The 23,495-nt window shown below is 44.9% G+C and overlaps 1 protein-coding gene across 1 annotated transcript in view; it reads left to right on the top strand.

The window, feature by feature from the left end:
• Positions 1-554: 554 nt before the first annotated feature.
• Positions 555-23,495, top strand: part of ZBP1 (Z-DNA binding protein 1) — a 49,719-nt gene continuing 26,778 nt past the window's right edge. The window contains exons 1-5 of the mRNA XM_082272883.1: positions 555-722; positions 2,416-2,493; positions 19,016-19,198; positions 21,004-21,072; positions 23,138-23,338. Coding sequence (XP_082129009.1) covers positions 2,421-2,493; positions 19,016-19,198; positions 21,004-21,072; positions 23,138-23,338 — 526 coding nt within the window. The 5' untranslated portion in view covers positions 555-722; positions 2,416-2,420. The remainder of the gene's footprint in view (positions 723-2,415; positions 2,494-19,015; positions 19,199-21,003; positions 21,073-23,137; positions 23,339-23,495) is intronic.

Genomic DNA, 23,495 nt, shown 5'->3' on the forward strand with positions numbered 1-23,495 from the left:
GTCACATGACACCAGGGAGGGAAATGGCTAATTGGGCCTAATTTGGAGATTTTCACTTAGGGGTGTACCCACTTTTGTTGCCAGCGGTTTAGACATTAATGGCTGTGTGTTGAGTTATTTTGAGGGGACAGCAAATTTACACTGTTATACAAGCTGTACACTCACTACTTTACATTGTAGCAAAGTGTCATTTCCTCAGTGTTGTCACATGAAAAGATAGAATAAAATATTTACAAAAATGTGAGGGGTGTACCCACTTTTGTGAGATATTGTGTGTATATATATATATATATATATATATATATATATATATATATTGTTAACAGTTTTCTATATTATGGGCAGATGTGTGCCGTTGATCCTGATTGGCTCAAATCAGAAACTCCCGCTCTCAGTCTGATTTCTGCTGTAAAGGGGATGACGCTATGAAGATAAGGTCACTGTAGTTATACTAGCTGCATTTAAAAATACATGTCTATTTATGTTTTGTTTTGATTTTCTTTAGTGGCCCTGAGCTTGGAGTTTCCTTACATCAGAATGCGGAGAAGGTGGAGCTGCTGCAGGTAGAAGAATTCAGTTTCAGTTTTGTTAGTGATGAAACAGAATAGAAACTGTTTGCAGAGATTACGTGAGCGGAACTCCGACCGAAACACACTGAGACTCAGATGGATGTCAGACTGATACTGGACAGAGCCGACTTACTGCCTGCCCAACTTTCCAAGGTGAGTGGAATCCTCAGCACTTCTCCAGAGGGTGGTAAATCCTGGGCTCCCCAAGTTACCGATCACCCCTTATTATTAGATACAGACCTAATCCTGAGAATGAATGGTTTCTCTTGGCAGTGGCGTAGCGTGGGGGGTGCAGGGGGGGCCGGCCACACCGGGCGCAACATCTGGGGGGGGCGCATCCTGCAGTGTCACTCTGTCTGACATTATATATATTACTAACACGGTGTCATCACACACTGTTTGCGGCTGCCGCCATCTTTAGGCTGGGAGATAGCCGGTGGGCGCCCTATGGCTGGAAATTGCAGGTCGAGGCGGGCAGAGCTTGACTGTGCCTCCCCTGCCCATTGGCGTAGCGTTGCAAGCCAGCGTGTTCTGCACAGCTCAGTCAGCTCAGCGAATCAGCAGCCTTCTTTTCACTTAGCCGCCCGACGCTGTCACAGGAATCATTCATCTCTATCTTTCCAGTTGCCAGCACAGCCTGAAGAGGACTGAAGAGAGAGTTGTGAGACAGTGTAGGTGTCAGTGAAGAAGGGGCAGTGAAGGGGGGCCAGTGTATGTGTCAGTGTAGGTGTCAGTGAAGGGGTCAGTGTAGGGGGGGGGTTCAGTCTAGGGGGGTTAGTGAAGGAGGGGCAGGGAAGAAGGGGGGCCAGTGTAGGTGTCAGTGAAGGGGTTAGTAAAGGGGTCAGTGTTTGGTGGGGGGGGTCAGTGTAGGGGTGTAAGTGTAGGGGTCAGTGAAGGTGTCAGGTAGGTCAGTGTAGGAATCAGGAATGTCAGTGTAGGGGTCAGTGTAGGTGTCAGTGAAGAAGGGTCAGTGAAGGGGGGCCAGTGTATGTGTCAGTGTAGGTGTCAGTGAAGGGGTCAGTGTAGGGGGGGGGGTTCAGTCTAGGGGGGTTAGTGAAGGAGGGGCAGGGAAGAAGAGAGGCCAGTGTAGGTGTCAGTGTAGGTGTCAGTGAAGGGGTCAGTGTGGGGGGGGGGTTCAGTCTAGGGGGGTTAGTGAAGGAGGGGCAGGGAAGAAGGGGGGCCAGTGTAGGTGTCAGCAAAGGGGTCAGTGTGTGGTGGGGGGGGGGGGGGGGGGTCAGTGTAGGGGTGTAAGTGTAGGGGTCAGTGAAGGTGTCAGGTAGGTCAGTGTAGAAATCAGGAATGTCAGTGTAGGGGGTCAGTGTAGTAATAAGGTAGGTCAATGTAGTGATCAGGGTTGGTTAGTGCAGGAATCAGGTAGGTCTGTGTAGTGGTCAGGTAGGTCTGTGTAGGTGTCAGTATAGTAATCAAGTAGGTTAGTGTAGGAATCAGGTAAGTCTCTGTAGTGGTCAGATAGGTCTCTGTCGGTGTCAGTATAGTGATCAGGTAGGTTAGTGCAGGAAACAGGAAGGTCAGTGTAGGGGTCAGTGTAATTGTCAGGTAGGTTTGTGTAGTGATCAGGTTAGTTAGTGTAGGAATAAGGTAGGTCTCTGTAGTGGTCAGCTAGGTCAGTGTAGGTGTCAGTGTAGTGGTCTAGTAGATTTGTGTAGGGGGCGCAAATTACTTACCTTGCCCCGGGCGCTGACAACCCACGCTACGCCACTGTCTCTTGGCTCAGAGTGTGGGGCACACCATGAAAACATTCTGTTTGGAAGGATTGATATCGGGAGTTGTGGTGGGACAATTCTTAAAGGTCATCATACAATCAAACTTCTACTTTCTATTTCAGGTGAAATGGCAGAAGTGTCCCAGGACGACCCAGATCATACACAGAAATTTCCCAAAAAATGTGAACTCACCAAACTACGTGAGTAGACCCAGCTCTGCGTACCTCTGTTACATCAGGAGCATGAAATGTCCAATGTAAAGATGATCATACACGTAAAGATTTCTCTCATTCAGCCCTGTCAGCTAAGAAGGAGAAATACAGTATCTCAAAAAAGTGAGTACACCCCTCTATTTTTGTAAATATTTTATTCTATCTTTTCATGTGACAACACTGAAGAAATGACACTTTGCTACAATGTAAAGTAGTGAGTGTACAGCTTGTATAACAGTGTAAATTTGCTGTCCCCTCAAACTAACTCAACACGCAGCCATTAATGTCTAAACCGCTGGCAACAAAAGTGAGTACACCCCTAAGTGACAATGTCCAAATTGGGCCCAATTAGCTATTTTCCCTCCCCGGTGTCATGTGACTCGTTAGTGTTACAAGGTCTCAGGTGTGAATGGGGAGCAGGTGTGTTAAATTTGGTGTTATCACTCTCACTCTCTCATACTGGTCACTGGAAGTTTAACATGGCACCTCATGGCAAAGAACTCTCTGAGGATCTGAAAAAAGAATTGTTGCTGTACATAAAGATGGCCTAGACTATAAGAAGATTGCCAATACACTGAAACTGAGCTGCAGCATGATGGCCAAGACCATACAGCGGTTTAACAGGACAGGATCCACTCAGAACAGGCCTCGCCATGGTCGAACAAAGAAGTTGAGTGCACGTGCTCTGCGTCATATCCAGAGGTTGTCTTTGGGGAAATAGACGTATGAGTGCTGCCAGCATTGCTGCAGAGGTTGAAGGGGTGGGGGGTCAGCCTGTCAGTGCTCAGACCATACGCTGCACACTGCATCAAATTGGTCTGCATGGCTGTCATCCCAGAAGGAAGCCTCTTCTAAAGATGATGTACAAGAAAGCCCACAAACAGTTTGCTGTAGACAAGCAGACTAAGGACATGGATTACTGGAACCATGTCCTGTGGTCTGATGAGACCAAGATAAACTTATTTGGTTCAGATGGTGCCAAGCGTGTGTGGCAGCAACCAGGTGAGGAGTACAAAGACAAGTGTGTCTTGCCTATAGTCAAGCATAGTTGTGAGAGTGTCATGGTCTGGGGCTGCCGGCACTGGGGAGCTACAGTTCATTGAGGGAACCATGAATGCCAACGTGTACTGTGACATACTGAAGCAGAGTATGATCCCCTCGCTTTGCAGACTTGGCCGGGGAGCAGTATTCCAACACGATAACCACCCCAAACACACAATACAAGACAACCACTGCCTTTTTAAAGAAGCTGAGGGTAAAGGTGATGGACTGGCCAAGCATGTCTCCAGACCTAAACCCTATTGAGCATCTGTGGGGCATCCTCAAATGGAAGGTGGAGAAACGCAAGGTCTCTAACATCCACCAGTTCTGTGATGTCTTAATGGAGGAGTGGAAGAGGACTCCAGTGGCAACCTGTGAAGCTCTGGTGAAAGAGGGTTAAGGCAGTGCTGGAAAATAATTGTGGCCACACAAAATATTGACAATTTGGGCCCAATTTGGACATTGTCACTTAGGGGTGTACTCACTTTTGTTGCCAGCAGTTTAGACATTAATGGCTGTGTGTTGAGTTATTTTGAGGGGACAACAAATTTACACTGTTATACAAGCTGTACACTCACTACCTTACATTGTAGCAAAGTGTAATTTCTTCAGTGTTGTCACATGAAAAGATAGAATAAAATATTTACAAAAATGTGAGGGGTGTACTCACTTTTGTGAGATACTGTACAGAGATCCCTCATCTTTGCAAAACAGTGCAAATCTCCCCGGCGCCCACAGCTGTCAGAATACCCAAACAGTGACTGCATCTGATTGGATGTAATCTCTGTTCGGCCGACCTTTTTTCCCTGCAGTTTCTCAAAGCCTGTTGAGCCAGGTGTTGTTGGTAGGGCCACCCATAGCTCCTGCGATTCTCAGGATCCAGAAGAAATGCAGAAATCTCTAAATCTACTTGCAGGCACAATCTAAGACTAACCTATCTAGCCCTGTAAAGCAAAACCCGCTATACATACCTGTTCTGAAGCCGATCCAGTCCGGTCCCCATCGGCCAAAGCTCTGTAATAAAAACCTGAGCACAACCGAAGAATAGCTGGATACTATATTATCCCTGGAGTCTGTAAGGAGAAATTGATGGAATATCTAGACATTTGGCTGCAGCTCTTCTATTGAGAATATTTGAGTACTTTTGTATACTAAAAATGAAAAAAGGAGGCGCAGCCATCTAAATGCATCAGTTTACCCACCTTCTGCCCACCCACCATCAAATGACGGCGGAGCAGTGCGGCTCTCATTTTGGGACAACGTCATATGAGGGCGCCCCAGAACGGCTGATCTTGTGCGCCCTCGGGGGGTGCACAGCTCCGCGTTAGCAGCCGTGCCATGTTCCTGGGACACGGCATGACCCTAATCTTGGTAAAGAGCCAATGACGCGGCTCATTACCCATGTGATCGGCTGTGTCCAATCACACCTGGTCACATGTAAATGTAGAAGTTCCGTTTATTAGCGCTCCTTGTCTCACACTGTCAGAGTGTGTGATGAGAAGAGCTGATCAGCGGGTCCTCCTCAAAGGGGAATCCAGGACAAGTAATCAGGACACTGATCATCAGTGCCCTGATTACAGTAAAGCCAGAGCAGTGCCCATCAATGACACCAAGCAGTGCCCATCAGTGACACCAATCAATGCCCATCAGTGACACCAATTAGTGCCCATTAGTAAAGCCAGTTAGTGCCCGTCAGTGCCTGCTCATCTGTGCTGCCTATCAGTGCCCTTCAGTGCTGCCCATCAGCGCCACCCATTAGTGCCCATCAGTGACGCCCATCAGTGACGCCCACCAGTGCGGCCTGTCAGTGCCCATCAGTGGCACCTATCAGTGCTTATCAGTGCCACCTATCAGTGCTCATCAGTGCGGCATATTAGTGCCACCTCATCAGTGCCCATCAGTGCCGCCTCATCAGTGCCCATAAGTGTAGCCTATCAGTGCCCATAAGTGCCACCTCATCAGCGCACATCAGTGAAGGCGAAAAACTACTTATGTACAAAATATACTGACAGAAACTAAGAAAAACGTTTTTTATTTTTTCAAAATTTTCGGTCTTTTTTCTTTTCTTTAATAAAAAATAAAAAACCCAGTGGTGACTAAATACCACCAGAAAAAAACACTATTTGTGTGAAAAAAATTATAAAAATTGAATTTGGGTACAGTGTTGCATGACCGCGCAATTGTCATTCAAAGAGCAACAGCTCTGAAAGCTGAAAACTGGCCTGAGCAGGAGGGGGGTGAAAGTGCCGTTATTGAAGTGGTTAATGAGCATTAAAATAAATAAAAATGAATGCACTCACAAGATGAGGCTTGTTTCAGGCTCCCAAGATGTGATGGAGGTCCGGGGGAGACAGAGGAGAGTCTGTAGCTCTCATGCGTGATGCAATGTCCTGGTGTCCCGCTGGGAATGGGGGGAATAGACAGAAAAGCTCCCGTCGGTTGTCCTATGGGATGCATGGAGTAAGCTGGGGCTGCTACGGAATCGGCCCAAAACCATGTTGAGACGCAAGTCAGCTTTCAGTTGGAGCCCAGGAAACATCAGAGTGGAAGTGACATCAGTGAATGGGAGGTAACATGGGCAGGATACATCCGACAACGGCTGTGAATTGCTTGGGAAGTGACGTCAACTATAGACTAACTATGGGGTTTCCGTTGTCGCTGCCACTTCTGCATCCACCTCCACAGAGAAGCCGCCACTGACAGCTCAGTGGTTAATCGGATCAGCTTCAGAACAGATATACAGTATATAGCGAGTTTCGCTTTTCAGGATTTGATAGATTATTCTTAGATTGTGCCTGCAAGTAGATTTAGAGATTTTAGGTTTGGGCTTCCCCTTAAAAGAGTTAGTTCACTTTTAACCACCTGACCTCCAGAAGTTTCACGACCAGGCCATTTTTTTGTGATTCGGCACTGCGTTACTTTAACTGAAAATTGCGCGTTTGTGCGACACTCTACCCAAATAAAATGTATGTCCTTTTTTCCCCACAAATAGAGCTTTCTTTTGGTGGTATTTGAGCACCTCTGCGGTTTTTATTTTTTGTGCTATGAATAAAAAAAGAGCGACAATAATTTAGAGAAAGAAAAATATTTTTTTCTTTGTGCTATAAAGAAACCCAATGAAAAAAATGAAAAAATGAAATTTCTTCATCAGTCTAGGCCAATATGTATTGGGGGCTCGTCCGGGATTTCCTCTGAGTTACAGCAGCGGTTGTTACCGGCAACAGCTGAGTATTTGCCCAAGTAGTGCTATGTCAGAAAGTAATGTCTGTTCTACAGCAACCAGTGAAAGAGTGCTTTTAAGTCATGGTCACAGCTGTGGTTGCTATCGGCAACGATCGGACATTTACCAAATAAACAATATGACTTCTCAAGTAAAGTGCTGGAGTGTGGATGGGGGAAAGATGTGCTGTATTGTGAGAGAAAATTGTGTCTGCTTTACGGTGATCGGTGCAAGTGTGCTTTCAAGTGATTGTCAAGAAAGCAGTGACCTGGTATGCGGGGATTGGCACGTCAGGGGTTGAGTCTGTACATGTACTGTGAAAAGAAAATGTCTGCCTTGCAGCCGGTTACAGTTGGACAATTTCTAACAACAGTAAGGGAGTTTGGTTGGTTCCTGAATGGAGAAGTGCAACTGAAGCTCATGTACAGATAGAAGAGGCAGTTGTATGTGTATCTGTGGCAGGGAACACAATGTGCATCGTAGTACCATTGGTGCAGGTTGGGCAGAGTTATGGCAGCAGCAAAGGCGTTACTGCACCGCACGTGAAAGTGCGCCCTAAAGAGATCTGCCTTGCAAGAGGAGCCAGCTAGTCTGAGGCCGTGGGTGGAGTCGCCATCTGCAGGCTGCCAATCGGAGTAGAGGAAGGGAGCTGAGATGTCACTTCCACCATCGGGTGTAGCTGAGGAGCAGACACGCGTGTGGAGGAGCAAGATGGTTTATGCCGCAGTAAGCCGGAGCGCAGGGGCTACCCAACGTGTTGGCGGAGTACCTGACGAGCAGACTGAGTCACCAAGCTCGACCCTGTGGGACACTGGGGTGCGATTAGTGCCAAAGGGAAACCTTGCCCTGTGCAGCGGAGGGGACATGGAGAATTGGGGACTAGTATGTAGCGATGCCTGAATGCGTCCATGCGGCTGCAGGCATGTGGTCAGTGTGCCCACTGCGGTGACAAGTTGTTGCAGACGGAGAGGAGTGATTGCCAGCCCAGGAGACTGTTTGTAAGCTGGGAGACAGGAATCACACAGGAGTTGTTGACACCCAAAGTGGCGGAAATTACCGAAAGCACCGCTGGGGCTGGGACCAGTGATGCGATCCTGTACCACCATCTGCAAAACCAGGGAGACTTACATTTCAGAGGTGCAGTGTATGCAAATTGTGAGGGCCAAGCAGCGGCCGCAAAATTCATTAGCAACAGTTGCAACAATAAACAGTCTGGTTCTTAAAGAGGCAAAGGGGAATCAATGAGCCTAGAAGTTGAAGGCTTCCAGTTCATCCAGTGAGGAGGAAGCCGGGGCCATTGATATAGGGTCACCCAGTTTCCAAAATCTGTGTGGGTCCCTGGCAGAGGGAATTGACGATTGGAAGTCTGAAGTAGAGACTGAATGAGACTGGGAAACTGAGGGAAGAAGCAGCCCTGCGAGTTCCATTTCCCTCAGTGAAGAGACTGAGGCAGTAGACATCCAAATGCAGTGTGCAGAATTTGGGGTTCTGTGAGGCCTACGCCACAAGGGTCCCAGATCTGTCCCCACCTCGCAACTACGCCCGGGCTCGGGTTCAAAACGATGCTTACGCCAGCCTCATCAAAAGAGTGGAGACCCTATATATCCCACCTAGAGGAGACAGGCAGAAACTTCCCAGGTTCTCCCACTTTCAGCGCCTGGTACAGAAGAAGGTGGCCGTGGAATATGAATATGACTATCCGTACGCTCCTCGGGAGATAATGGAAGAGATCAAGGAAAAGAGAGGGGCTTGGTGTGATGAAGCCGTTTGGGACTTTTTTTATGTCCCTAAACCATACAGAAATCAGTCCAAGTCTCAACTATGGGACACCTTCAAATCTGTCAAGGCAAATTGGAATCTGGGGCGGTCCATCTACATTGACCAAGTAGAAGTCAACCGCCCAGATGGAAAAGGCCATGCCTTCATCATCAGCATCAAAAATCCTGAGGGAAAGATCATCAGCATACCGCATCCTGATCATTACTACTGAAGTGTGTAGAGTTCTTGTCCCTGTCAGGAAACTTGAGTTAATAAAGGAGCTAGCTAGCCTGAAGAGTGTAAATTGTTGCTTGAAGAGAGAGCGTTATAAAAGGGCCAGTGTGCCTGAAGAGTTCTGTTGACATCAAATTTGCTGTTAGGGCGGTGGCTCTATTCCCGAATCCCCTTCCGTTCTATCCTTGCAAAAGAAGATGGGATTCAGTGAAACTGCTACAGTTTCTCCACTTGGGAGAAGGACTTCTGCAACAAAGAACTTCTGTTAAAGCCAAGGGCTGCTACCTGGAGGGGACAAGCCCCCTACTTCACAGAGACTTCCTGTTTAAAGGACTTTTGTAAAGATCTTTTTGGTCTTTGAACCAATGTTGTCGCAAGAAGGAGTGTTTAAAGGACACTTTGCTGAGATCCTTTGGGCCAACTGGCTAGGATAACTACGTGTTGAGAAGGGACACTCTGCGAAGATACTTTGTTTAAAGGACACTTTGCAAGGATCCCTTGGGCCAGTAGGCTAAAGAAATGCTGAAGGAAACTTTTTACGAGTTGCGAGTTGTGAGAGAAGGGTGGTGACTCATTGCATCCTCAGAGAAAGGGATACCAGAATGAAGGATCCCTTGAAGAGTTCTTACAGAGACTCACAAATAAGGCAAGCTTTGCTCAGGCTCCAGCAAATATAGCTTGCCGCCAGGAGAAGATGTGTTGCCTCAGTGTTATAGTGAACACTGTGAACACCAGTTGGGTGGACTCTGCATTTCTTCATCCTAACTAGGGATGATCGAACTTTTGAAAAGTTCGGTTCGACCAGAACACCCGAACTTCACGAAAGTTCGGCCCGGATTTCAGAACCCCATTGAAATCAATGGGACCCGAACTTCTGTAATCAAAAAACACCATTTTTAAGCCCTAAAACCCAATAAATGCCCCTAAAAAGTGCCTAGGGTTCTGGGTCATGCCCCATTAACTATTAATCACACAAAAAAAAGTTCTTAAAAATTGTCATTTTTGATAAAAAAGCCAATTATTTAAAAATTAATAAAAAAAAAAAAAAGAGATTTTTTTGATTTTTACTTTGGATTTAGTATCTGGGGGGTCTAAAAGGTGTGCATGTGAAGTTTCAGCTCTGTAGCATGTCCAGAACCATGAAAAAAAAAAAAGATAATTTTTCAGTAGAACAGGGATGTGGGTCGGGACCCTCCTTTAACTTTAACACCTATATGATCTTTTTTTCTGGTTCTGGACATGCTACAGAGCTGAAACTTCACAGGTACACCTTTTAGACCCCCCAGACACAAAATCACACAAAAAAAGTTCTTAAAAATTGTCATTTTTGATAAAAAAGCCAATTATTGAAAAATTAAAAAAAAAAAAAAAAAAGAGATTTTTTGATTTTTACTTTGGATTTAGTATCTGGGGGGTCTAAAAAGTGTACCTGTGAAGTTTCAGGTCTGTAGCATGTCCAGAACCAGAAAAAAAAAGATCGTTTGTATTAGAAAACTTTAAGCACAGGAATATGGCTTCTCTGCTGTAACACCTTGCCGGTTTAATAGCAGGCATTTTTTTGGGTTCTTTGCAGTCAGGAAAAACATCTGAACTTGTGTATAGTGGTACTGTGCACAAGTTCTGATGTTTTGCCTGCCTCCAAAACCCTCCAAAAAATGCCAGCAAAAACACACCTGGGCATTTTTTTTTTTGACGCTAGCGTTTTTTTGGCATTTTTTGGGGTTCTTTTGAGGCAGGCAAAACATCTGAACATGTGTATAGGGGGTATATATAGACATATATGTCTGAATATATACCCCTAGACATATATAGGTGTGATAGTAGCAGAAATAAATGCTTGCGCTAATGAAATCATTTACAGTAATATATTTCTGCTACTATCACACCTATATATGTCTAGGGGTATATATTCAGACATATATGCCTATATATACACCCTATACACATGTTCAGATGTTTTGCCTGCCTCAAAAGAACCCCAAAAAATGCCAAAAAAACGCTAGCGTCAAAAAAAAAATGCCCAGGTGTGTTTTTGCTGGCATTTTTTGGGGGGTTTTGGAGGCAGGCAAAACATCAGAACTTGTGCACAGTACTACTATACACAAGTTCAGATGTTTTGCCTGCCTCAAAAGAACCCCAAAAAATGCCAAAAAAAACGCTAGCGTCAAAAAAAAAAATGCCCAGGTGTGTTTTTGCTGGCATTTTTTGGGGAATTTTGGAGGCAGGCAAAACATCAGAACTTGTGCACAGTACTACTATACACAAGTTCAGATGTTTTTCCTGACTGCAAAGAACCCAAAAAAATGCCTGCTATTAAACCGGCAAGGTGTTACAGCAGAGAAGCCATATTCCTGTGCTTAAAGTTTTCTAATACAAACGATCTTTTTTTCCATGGTTCTGGACATGCTACAGAGCTGAAACTTCACATGTACACTTTTTAGACCCCCCAGATACTAAATCCAAAGTAAAAATCAAAAAATCTCTTTTTTTTTTTTTTAATTTTTCAATAATTGGCTTTTTTATCAAAAATGACAATTTTTAAGAACTTTTTTTTGTGTGATTTTGTGTCTGGGGGGTCTAAAAGGTGTACCTGTGAAGTTTCAGCTCTGTAGCATGTCCAGAACCAGAAAAAAGATCATATAAGTGTAAAAGAGGGGTCCCACCATCCCTGCTCTACTGAAAAATTATCTTTTTTCTGGTTCTGGACATGCTACAGAGCTGAAACTTCACAGGTACACTTTTTAGACCCCCCAGACACTAAATCCAAAAAAAGTCATGCCTGCCTCCAAAAATGCCCGATAAATGCAAGAAAAAGCGCCGTAGAGAAGCCGTATTCCTGTTCTAATAAAAATTATAAGAAAATGCTAATTTTTGGGGGGTTCTGGACATGCTACAGAGCTTAAACTTCACATGTACACTTTTTAGACCCCCCAGATACTAAATCCAAATATCTTTTTTTTTTTTTTTTTTTTTTTTTTTACATTTTTCAATAATTGGCTTTTTTTATCAAAAATGACAATTTTTAAGAACTTTTTTTTGTGTGATTTTGTGTCTGGGGGGTCTAAAAGGTGTACCTGTGAAGTTTCAGCTCTGTAGCATGTCCAGAACCATAAAAAAAAAGATCGTTTGTATTAGAAAACTTTAAGCACAGGAATATGGCTTCTCTGCTGTAACACCTTGCCGGTTTAATAGCAGGCATTTTTTTGGGTTCTTTGCAGTCAGGAAAAACATCTGAACTTGTGTATAGTGGTACTGTGCACAAGTTCTGATGTTTTGCCTGCCTCCAAAACCCCCCAAAAAATGCCAGCAAAAACACACCTGGGCATTTTTTTTTGACGCTAGCGTTTTTTTTGGCATTTTTTGGGGTTCTTTTGAGGCAGGCAAAACATCTGAACTTGTGTATAGTGGTACTGTGCACAAGTTCTGATGTTTTGCCTGCCTCCAAAACCCCCCAAAAAATGCCAGCAAAAACACACCTGGGCATTTTTTTTTTTGACGCTAGCGTTTTTTTGGCATTTTTTGGGGTTCTTTTGAGGCAGGCAAAACATCTGAACTTGTGTATAGTGGTACTGTGCACAAGTTCTGATGTTTTGCCTGCCTCCAAAACCCCCCAAAAAATGCCAGCAAAAACACACCTGGGCATCTTTTTTTTTTGACGCTAGCGTTTTTTTGGCATTTTTTGGGGTTCTTTTGAGGCAGGCAAAACATCTGAACATGTGTATAGGGGGTATATATAGGCATATATGTCTGAATATATACCCCTAGACATATATAGGTGTGATAGTAGCAGAAATATATTACTGTAAATGATTTCATTAGCGCAAGCATTTATTTCTGCTACTATCACACCTATATATGTCTAGGGGTATATATTCAGACATATATGTCTATATATTCCCCCTATACACATATTCAGATGTCATGTCTGACATCAAACATGTCCTCAAAAAAGCACTGGCAGTGGCAGCCCCTGCAGCATTAAAAAATGCTTGCTGGTGAGAAGCCACATTCCTGTCCCGAAGCAACACAGAGAAATGATCATTTCTCTATAGCGGTCACCCTGCTATGGAAGGGTTTTGTCACCCTGCCATAGCAGTCACTGTCAGTTAACCCTACACTTCACTACGGTCCCCTGACACTTAACACTTTCCCTACAGAAACTAAATTTTTGAAGCTAACTTAAGTGTAAAGGAGCACTCTAACTACACTAGATATCCCTTTCCTCACACTAAAAATAGCTAAATGACACTTTTAAAGTAAAATTAACAGAACTGCTTCCACTCTCTTCCATGTCCAGTATAACAATGCTGGGAATATGGCGGGGGCGATCTTATATACTGGGGGGCGTATTCACTAATGATTGGTCTAGGGACCCCCTAGTCACTCCAATCACATTCCTAGCATTCTCCTGCCCCCTCAATTGGCTTTTGCTAATGGTTCTGGTCCAATCACGGGCTTTTAAAGCCCATTTCCTGAAGCATTGCATTTTGGGCGGTTCTGGTTGCCGAATTCCGAACTTTTTGGGCAAAAAGTTCTAAATTCGGCCGAACCTCGAACACCCAATGTTCGGGCCGAACCGATGGTGGACCCGAACCGTTCGATCATCCCTAATCCTAACTTGTGGGTCTGACTAGAATAGGAAAGTCAGTGCCCTATTGTCTGAGAGGGACCGTGCCTATTACTAGTCAAACATGGTTCCCAGATGGAATCGGTGATAATGTGAAGTTAGCTTGGCAGGATTTGTTCTGTGCACAAGAGAGCGACGAGTCAAGCATGCCCATAGGGGGCTAGCAGTGTTGGAGGTCTCTACGGGAATGTTAGAGCTAGAGATGATGCTGGTGAGAAGGTCGCCTCTACGGAGAGGGCAGTCTCACTGTGAGCATATAGGATGTACACATTGCTGTGTAGTCATCTTTTCCTTTGCAGAGGATCTTCAGGTCTTGGAGAGGCCATTCACTGTCCTCATTGTACATATGTAAAGTCGTCATTGTAGTTTAGTCAGTAAGGATGTTTACCTTTACTTGTCAAGCAGATTTTGGTTTGGCGGGGGGTGCATTGATCCAAATGCACCCGGTACCTTTCTATGTGTAGATATTGTATAGCAGAGATATATATTTTTCATGTAATTTATTGTATTCGCTGGCCACAAATGGGGTTTGCCCCATGGCCCAGTACATATGTTATTTCCCTTTTCCCCTTTCCAAGTTTGGGGATACATTTTTGTAAATTTTTGTACAGGTATTTTTGTAGGGGCGGATGCCCAGAGCCAATAAGGACATGGCTCAGTTTGGCAGGGGATGGATGTAGCACCCTTCTAGGTAGCAGTGTTAATTTTGGCAGCAAATTTCAATTTTGTTTTAGTCTTAGTCTTAGGACTAAAATGGCATTTTAGTTTTAGTCCTATTTTAGTCTTCTGCAAGTGTTTTAGTTTTAGTCGTATTTAGTCGACTAAAACTCCAGTATATTTTAGTCGACTAAAACGCCCTACATTTTAGTCGACTAAAACTAATTTTAGTCATCTATAATCGAATGGGTGTAGTTCAATTGTAATTTGTAATGCATTATTTAAGCATTTCTCTACAATTTCCAAACTCATTATATACTACTGCTGGTCCTGGAGTGAAAAATCTAATATGTTATTATTTATGCTTTGAGCATGCACCAGTGTTAATTTTTGGCAGCAAATTTCGATTTAGTTTTAGTTATAGTCTTTTGACTAAAATGCCATTTTAGTTTTAGTCGTATTTTAGTCTTAAGACTAAAATACCATTTTAGTTTTAGTCGTATTTTAGTCATCTGAATTGTGTTAGTCGACGAAAACGTTTTAGTTGGTTTTAGTCGACGAAATTAACACTGCTAGGTAGGTGCTAGAGAGAAGGTATCGTTTTGGGTTCTGTCTGCTTATCAGAAGGACTGCAGGTAAATCAATATTATTCTCTGTTTACCAGAGAGCAGGATCTGTTAGTGTGGTCTCCTCATTGTGCTCAGGTTAAACTCACTCTGTCTGCAAAGTGTTTCATACTGGTCCAATAGGGAGAGATATTGGACAGTGGGAAGAAAACCTGACAAATGAGTGCACAGGCTTTTGATACAGCCTTGGTGATTTGGCAAAGGGAAAGTGCCTCTGTGCATGCTGGGATACTGTATAAAAGCCAGGAGCACATGTGCTCTGGGTCTTTCTGCTGGATAGCGGAATCCCGGAGGGAGGCTACGGCTACCTCCTCCTCTGTAGAGAGGTTGTGAGGCTTCAGGTGGTCGTGAGGCTTCAGGTAGTCCTGAGGGCCTAGAGAGAAACTGAACCCGGAGGTCCTGTGAAGCTAACTGAAAGGGGAGACACTGGAGGATCTGATTCTGCAGTACAGTGAGTACAGATCTGTGTCAAGGGGCCTGACCTGAGGCGGGTCCAGCCCTGAAGCTAGAAGAGTCAGTGGACGGGTGTCTGAAAAGGGGATGCTAGTGAGTGTCCAGAAGATAATATAGGTTCACCAAGTCTATTGCTGGAGAGAAAAGAGCAAGGAGACTTAACCCTTTCCATACATGTGGCAGTATGGATTAAGCAGTGCAGCTGCTTCCACAAACAACCTGGTGAGGCAAAGTGAGAGTTTTCCTTATCCATTGTGAAAAGTTACAGTTGGAGTATCCACTATTCTCTTCTCCCATCCAAGTTCCAAAATAAACGCTAAAAACCAATACCCCTGGACTAGCTATTGAGTGACGAGCCATTGGGAGTAAGGACGGATGTGTGAACTGTACCTCAAGTGGCTGTGTGCTTGTAATCAGAGGAGACCTGAGAGGTCATCTTACAGAAGGCCCTACAGGGACAGTGCTACATACACTATATAACCAAAAGTATTGGGACGCCTGCCTTTACACACACATGAACTTTAATGGCATCCCAGTCTTAGTCCGTAGGGTTCAATATTGAGTTGGCCCACCCTTTGCAGCTATAACAGCTTCAACTCTTCTGGGAAGGCTGTCCACAAGGTTTAGGAGTGTGTCTATGGGAATGTTAGACCATTCTTCCAAAAGCACATTTGTGAGGTCAGGCACTGATGTTGGAGAGAAGGTCTGGCTCGCAGTCTCCGCTCTTAATCATCCCAAAGGTGTTCTATCGGGACACAGCAAATTTTCGCAGGCACTTTTGAGACAAAGAACAGTCCCTGACTTTGTTTTTATTTATTGAGGGCAATAACTTGGGAGGGGAGGTTATAGGATGCCCATATGACTTTAACAACTTCAAGCGGAGTTCCACCCAAAAGTGGAAGCTCCGCTTATCTGCTTCATCCGCACATCAAGTGCCACATTTGGCACCTTTCAGGGGGAACGGGTACCTGTTTTTGACAAGTACTGGTCGATACTTCCAGGAAACCTGGCTGCGGCAAGGTTCACTGACGGTTTCCCTTACAGGCAATGGCGGTGGCAGCACCCGAGAGCCAATGGAAACATCGGCTGGGGTTTCAACATCGCTGGATTCCTGGAGAGGTACTGTAAGTGTCCTAATATTAAAAGTCAGCAGCTACAGTATTTGCAGCTGCTGACTTTTAATTTTTTCATGGGGGGACGGGGGGGGGGGGGGGGGGCTGGAGCTCCTCTTTCAGGGACAACTCGTCCTATATACAGTCTCTATATACAGCCCCACTTCTTCCTCTAGCACTCTCTTGCTGGAACACTGTGAATACCTGACAGTCACTCTGTCAGATCAAAGCAAAGGCCCATTACAGGCAGGAACCCGAGGCCCCTTTAGTTGTGTAGCAGAGTTTCAGTGTCCAGCTTGCATCACTCCTGTGGCTACTGATCCCGGCACCACCTCTTCAGGCACAGCCAACCCACCTGGCTGTAGCTGCCCCTTCCACTAGCCCTTCTGGCTAACTTCTCCCCATAGTCCTCCAGACTAACACTCACCAGCCCACCCGGCTGAGATCTCCCAGGCGTGCTGACCTGCTCCTGCTGTCCTCTTTTCTTGTTACTGTGCCACTGCCTTCAGGAAGGGTTTTGGGAGGATCCTTCCAGCGTCTGAGTGGGCCCCCCCCCCAGACTAGGGGGCACCCTCAAAGCCACTGACAGCCTTCTCTGCACTCCATCTTCCACCCAACTGCCCCTGTTGGCATGGCTCATATCTATTGATGAGGTGAACCTGCCCCCTTCCAGCTCCTTTTTGCTGGGTATTGGTCGAGGCCCTCATGAATATTTCAGGCAGCCCCTCCTTATTCCCACCCTCCAGCTCTGGAAGTTTCTACAAAGTTCCAGACCACAGGAAAGTGCCAGAGAGAGAGCTGCCAGATTAGTCATCCAGCCCTGACCTGAAGTAACCCTGACACAGCTCAGGCTTAGCCCTGAGCTAACTATGTTTAGCCAACTAACAGCAAACCTATTTACATCCAGCACACATCTAGAGGGTGCTACATACAGATCTGAAGGTAGCGGGCTGTGGGCCCATTCACAAAGGTATGTTCCTACACTTAATGTTGATGGCTTTTATACTGCTCACTGCTATACCCCCTTTTACCTTTTACTGCACACTGCTAGACTCCCTTACCATATGCTGCACCGTGCTATACACCCTTACCTTATACTGCACACTGCTATACATCCTTACCTTATACTGCACACTGCTATACATCCTTACCTTATACTGCACTCTACTTTACATCCTTACCTTATACTGCACACTGCTATACACCCTTATCTTATACCGCACACTGCTAGATCATTTTACCTTTTACTGCACACTGCTAGATTCCCTTATCATATACTGCGCCATGCTATACACCCTTACCTTATACTGCACACTGCTATCCACCCTTACCTTATACTGCACATTGCTAAACATCCTTACCTTATACTGCACACTGTTATATGTCATTACCTTGTACTGCACACTGTTATACAGCCTTACCTTTTACTGCACACTGCTAGATTCCCTTACCATATACTACACTGTGCTATACACCCTTACCTTATACTGCACACTGTTGGACACCCTTACCTTATACTGCACTCTACTTTACATCCTTCCTTATACTGCACACTGCTATACATCCTTACCTTATACTGCACACTGCTAAACATCCTTACCTTATACGGCACATTGCTATACACCCTTACCTTATACTGCACACTGCTTTACATCCTTCCTTATACTGCACATTGCTTTACATCCTTGCTTATACTGCACACTGCTATACACCCTTACCTTATACTGCACACTGCTATACACCCTTACCTTATACTGAACACTGCTAGATCTCCTTTACCTTATACTGCACACTGCTATACATCTCTACCTTATACTGCACACTGCTATACATCTCTACCTTATACTGCACACTGCTATACACCCTTACCTTATACTGCACACTGCTATACATCCTTCCTTATACTGCACATTGCTTTACATCTTTACCTTATACTGCACACTGCTATACATCTCTACCTTATACTGCACACAACTATACACCCTTACCTTATACTGCACACAACTATACACCCTTACCTTATACTGCACACAGCTATACACCCTTACCTTATACTGCACACTGCTATACACCCTTACCTTATACTGAACACTGCTAGATCTCCTTTACCTTATACTGCACACTGCTATACATCTCTACCTTATACTGCACACTGCTATACATCTCTACCTTATACTGCACACTGCTATACATCTCTACCTTATACTGCACACTGCTATACATCCTTCCTTATACTGCACATTGCTTTACATCTTTACCTTATACTGCACACTGCTATACATCTCTACCTTATACTGCACACAACTATACACCCTTACCTTATACTGCACACTGATATACATCCTTACCATATACTGCACACTGATATACATCCTTACCATATACTGCACACTGCTATACACTCTTACATTATACTAAACACTGCTATGCACCCTTATCTTATAATGCACACTGCTATACCTCTACATATTTCTCTAGTAAACATTTGCATAATTTTTGATTCACATAGATTGAAATAGATATTAAAGCTTGGCAACTGCATCAAAGTGAGCCCTCTCTGGCCAGTCCCTGCCCTACTCAGCGCAGAGGATCATTGTGACGCAGTTGGCAGGCTTACATATCTATTGCAGTCTATATGAACCCGACTTGGTTGGATTGGCCATTTAATAGATAGGATAATAATAATGCATTATTAATAAATTATAGTGTTGCTGGTCTCCATTTCGTTTGGTTTAAATCGCTGAAGGCTATCACTCACTGACATTAGACTCTTTTCTTACAGAAGAAGACATTTATGAGCTCTTGCTGAAGGATAAACCACAGAAAGCGCTCGCCATCGCCAAGGCCATAGGAAAAACCTGCGCTAGAGATGTTAATCCTGATTTGTACAAAATGCAAGCCTGTAATCTGCTTGACGTTAATAAGGACAAGCTCTGGAGCATAAAGGCAGAGAGCCTTGCCTCAGGTAGGCAAATATATATATACTGTATACAGTATATACTGAACTGGATAGAGACAATTTGGTGGGCACAAATGTATTAAAATACATAATGAATACAGATCTTTATGAATGTGTGGCCTATACAGTGCATCCGGAAAGTATTCACAGCGCTTTACTTTTTCCACATTTTGTTATGTTACAGCCTTATTCCAAAATGTATTAAATTCATTATTTTCCTTAAAATTCTACAATCAATACCCCATAATGAAAATGTGAAACAAGTTTGTTTGAAATCTTTGCAAATTTATTAAAAATAAAAAACGAAAAAAAAAAATCCCATGTAGATAAGTATCACAGCCTTTACTCAATACTTTGTTGAAGCACCTTTGGCACCAATTACAGCCTCAAGTCTTTGAGTATGATGCTACAAGCTTGGCACACCTATTTTTGGGCAGTTTCTCCCATTCTTCTTTGCAGGACCTCTCAAGCTCCATCAGGTTGGATGAGGAGCGTCGGTGCTCAGCCATTGTCAGATCTCTCCAGAGATGTTCAACCGGGTTCAAGTCTGGGCTCTGGCTGGGCCACTCAAGGACATTCACATTGTCCCGTAGCCACTTCTTTGTTATGTTGGCTATATGTTTAGGGTCGTTGTCCCGTTGGAAGATGAACCTTCGCCCAAGTCTGAGGTCCATAGCACTCTGGAGCAGATTTTTTATCAGGGATGTCTCTGTACATTACTGCATTCATCTTTTCCTCGATCCGGACTAGTCTCCCAGTTCTTGCTGCTGAATAACATCCCCACAGCATGATGCTGTCACCACCATGCTTCACTGTAGAGATGGTATTGGCCAGGTGATGAGCGGTCCCTGGTTTCCTCCAGACACGACGCTTGTCATTCAGGCCAAAGAGTTCAATCTTTGTTTCATCAAACCAGAAAATTTTGTTTCTCATGATCTGAGAGTCCTTCAGCTGCCTTTTGGCAAACTCCAGGCAGGCAGTCATGTGCCTTTTACTGAGGAGTGGCTTCTGTCTGGCCACTCTACCATACAGGCCTGATTGGTGGAGTGCTGTAGAGATGGTTGTTCTTCTGGAAGGCTCGCCTCTTTCCACAGAGAAATGCTGGAACTCTGTCAGAGTGGCCATCGGGTTCCTGGTCACCTCCCTGACTAAGGCCCTTCTCCCCCGATCACTCATTTTGGTCAGGTGGGCCGCTCAAAGACGAGTCCTGGTGGTTCCAAACTTCTTCCATTTAAGGATGATGGAGGCCACTGTGCTCATTGGAACCTTTAATGCTGCAGAAATGTTTCTGTACCCTTCACTAGATCTGTGCCACAATACAATCCTGCCTTGGAAGTCTACAGACAATTCTTTAGACTTCATGGCTTGGTTTGTGCGCTGACATGCACTGTTAGCTGTGGGACCTTATATAGACAGGTGTGTGCCTTTCCAAATCATGTCCAATCAACTAAATTTACCACAGGTGGACTCCAATCAAGTTGTAGAAACATATCCAGGATGATCAGTGGAAACAGGATGCACCTGAGCTCAATTTTGAGTGTCATGGCAAAGACTGTAAATACTTATGTACATACATGGGATTTTTTCATTTTCTATTTTTAATACATTTGCAAAGGTTTCAAACAAACGTCTTTCACGTTGTCATTATGGGGTATTGTTTGTAGAATTTTGAGGAAAATAATGAATTGAATCAATTTTGGAATAAGGCTGTAACATAACAAAATGTGGAAAAAGTTAAGCACTGTGAATACTTTCTGGATGCACTGTATCTCTGCCTGGAGTTTACTTTTTATCTTGTTTCTTTTATTCAGAAAATAAAGCAAAAATGGAGCAACCGAATAGGACTGGACCCAAAACAACCAGCCCATTAACAGAGCAACGTGAGTATCCCTACCGACCGGAAAGTTTTTATAAGATTTGTAAGATAAAAAAAATGGTCTTGTAATAATGGTGGGGCAGTCAGGCTGGGGAGGAAGGAGCTAGACCAGTGGTCTCCAAACTGTGTCACGGGGGCCAGATGTGGCCCTTTGCTGGCTTTTATCTGGCCTTTGGGGCACTGTTCATCAAAGGATAGCAACAATAGGGCACTATTCCCCCACACTGACACCAATGAAGGGGCACAAGTCCTCCCAATGATACCAACGATGGGGCACTATTCCTCCCACTGACACCAATGATGGGGCACTATTCCTCCCACTGATACCAATGATGGGGCACTATTCCTCCCACTGACACCAATGATGGGGCACTACTCCTTCAAATGACACCAAAGAAGGGGCACTACTCCTTCAAATGACACCAATGTTGGGGCACTATTCCTCCCACTGACACTAATGATGGGGCACTATTCCTCCCAATGACACCAATGATGGGGCACTACTCCTTCAAATGACACCAAAGAAGGGGCACTACTCCTTCAAATGACACCAATGATGGGGCACTATTCCTCCCACTGACACCAATGATGGGGCACTATTCCTCCCACTGACACCAATGATGGGTCACTATTCCTCCCACTGACACCAATGATGGGGCACTATTCCTCCCACTGACACCAATGATGAGTCACTATTCCTCCCACTAACACCAACAATGGGGCACCATTCCTCGCTTTGACACCAACGATGGGGCACAATTTCTTCCAATGACACCAACAATGGGGCCCAATGACTCCAGTAATGGGGCACAATTCCACCCAGTGACACCAACGATTGGGTAATTTTCTCCCACTGAAACAAACGACGGGATATTTTTTTTTTCCCCACTGATGTAAGGGCCGTTTCTATCCCACTGGCCACAGTCCAGCCCCCTTAAAGTCTGAAGGACAGTAAACTTGCTATATGTTTAGAAAGGTTGGAGACCCTTAAGCTAGATGATGCTGGATGTCCTCCAGCCAGAAAATTAAGCGGGCTCTCTCTGACTTGCTGCAGCTTCTAATGCAGATTGTGAGAAGATTACAGTTTGCAGTGAAACCAGAGTAAGCCATTTCAGTCCAGAGGAGGTTTCGGAACAACTGTGCAGGACTGGAGAGAACGCCTGGAGCAGGGGCGTAACTACAGGGGTTGCAGGGGTTGCAATTTCAACCGGGCCCCGTGCTCCAGGGGGCCTGTGGGGCTCCCCTGTACACCTGGAGGAGGGGCGGCGGGGGCAGCATGTAGAGAAATCATTGTTCTCCTTTTTCCTCCTGTAGCTGCCCCCGCCACTCCTCCTATCCAGTTCACTTGCGTTCTGCTGTCTCTGGGCCCCTGTGTGCTTCCCTGGTCCCCCCCCCCCCCTTACTGTGCTCCCTCCCCTCTCCTGCCGGCTGCTGCAGGGGATGTGTCACAATAGAGAACCAGGATGGGGTCGGTAAATATGTAATTTACCAGCTCCTTCCTTTTCTGAATGGACAGAGTCATAGTCAGTGACATTGTAAAATATAAAATGAGAAATTATAAAAAATAATACAATTATAATACCAAAAAATAAAAACTACTGACACCAGTGGGTGAACTTCCAGGATCGCAAAGATCACACTTGCAACCGGGCCCTGGAATTCCACCACTGTGGGAAAGCCGCAAGATGGCAGGAAGGGAGCCCACTGCTGAACTTGTGAAAGGGCCCTGCAACGAGAGTAAAGGGCCCCAGGATCAGTGGGAAGAGCCCCAGGCTTGAAGGGAATGGCCCCGGCCAGGGGTCCTGGGGGCCCTTCATGGTTTCTTGCATCGGGGCCCTGAAGGTTCTAGTTACACCTCTGGCCTGGAGTTCAGCTTTAAACACATTTGACTTCTTGGCCTTTGGGCCCAGTATAGTTGCTGATTGATGGTGCAGAAAGTCTCTACTGAGCCTATTGTGAACAATGGTTTTATGTTGAGTTTACTGGTTTGGTGACAAGGGTGGTGAAGCCAGTCAGGAGACAGAAAATAAAGTCTGCAGTACTTGTAATAATGTGTTCTTGTATGACAGAGAGAGAGATCTGTACCTTTCTGGAGAATAACAGGCCAATGAAAGCCACAGACATCGCTAAAAAGCTGGGGAAATCCAGAGCCAAGGACGTCAATCCTGACCTGTACGCCATGAAGAAAATGGACCTCCTCACTCAAAGCGATGAAAAACTCTGGACTGTGAAATGTCAGAACGATACAAGATGTAAAGAAAGGAATAAAGGTAACACTGACTGAGAGACAGGAGCAGAGACCTCCAGCAGTGCAGAGTATTTCAGGAGAGGAGAGTTATAGAGGAAGGAGCAGAGTCCTCCAGCAGTGCATAGTATTTCAGGAGAGGAGAGTAAGGCTCCGTTCACATGTCAGCGTATGGATCGTGG

Source organism: Pelophylax lessonae (assembly GCF_965119305.1).
Source record: "Pelophylax lessonae genome assembly, chromosome: 11".
Taxonomy (NCBI): Eukaryota; Metazoa; Chordata; class Amphibia; order Anura; family Ranidae; genus Pelophylax; species Pelophylax lessonae.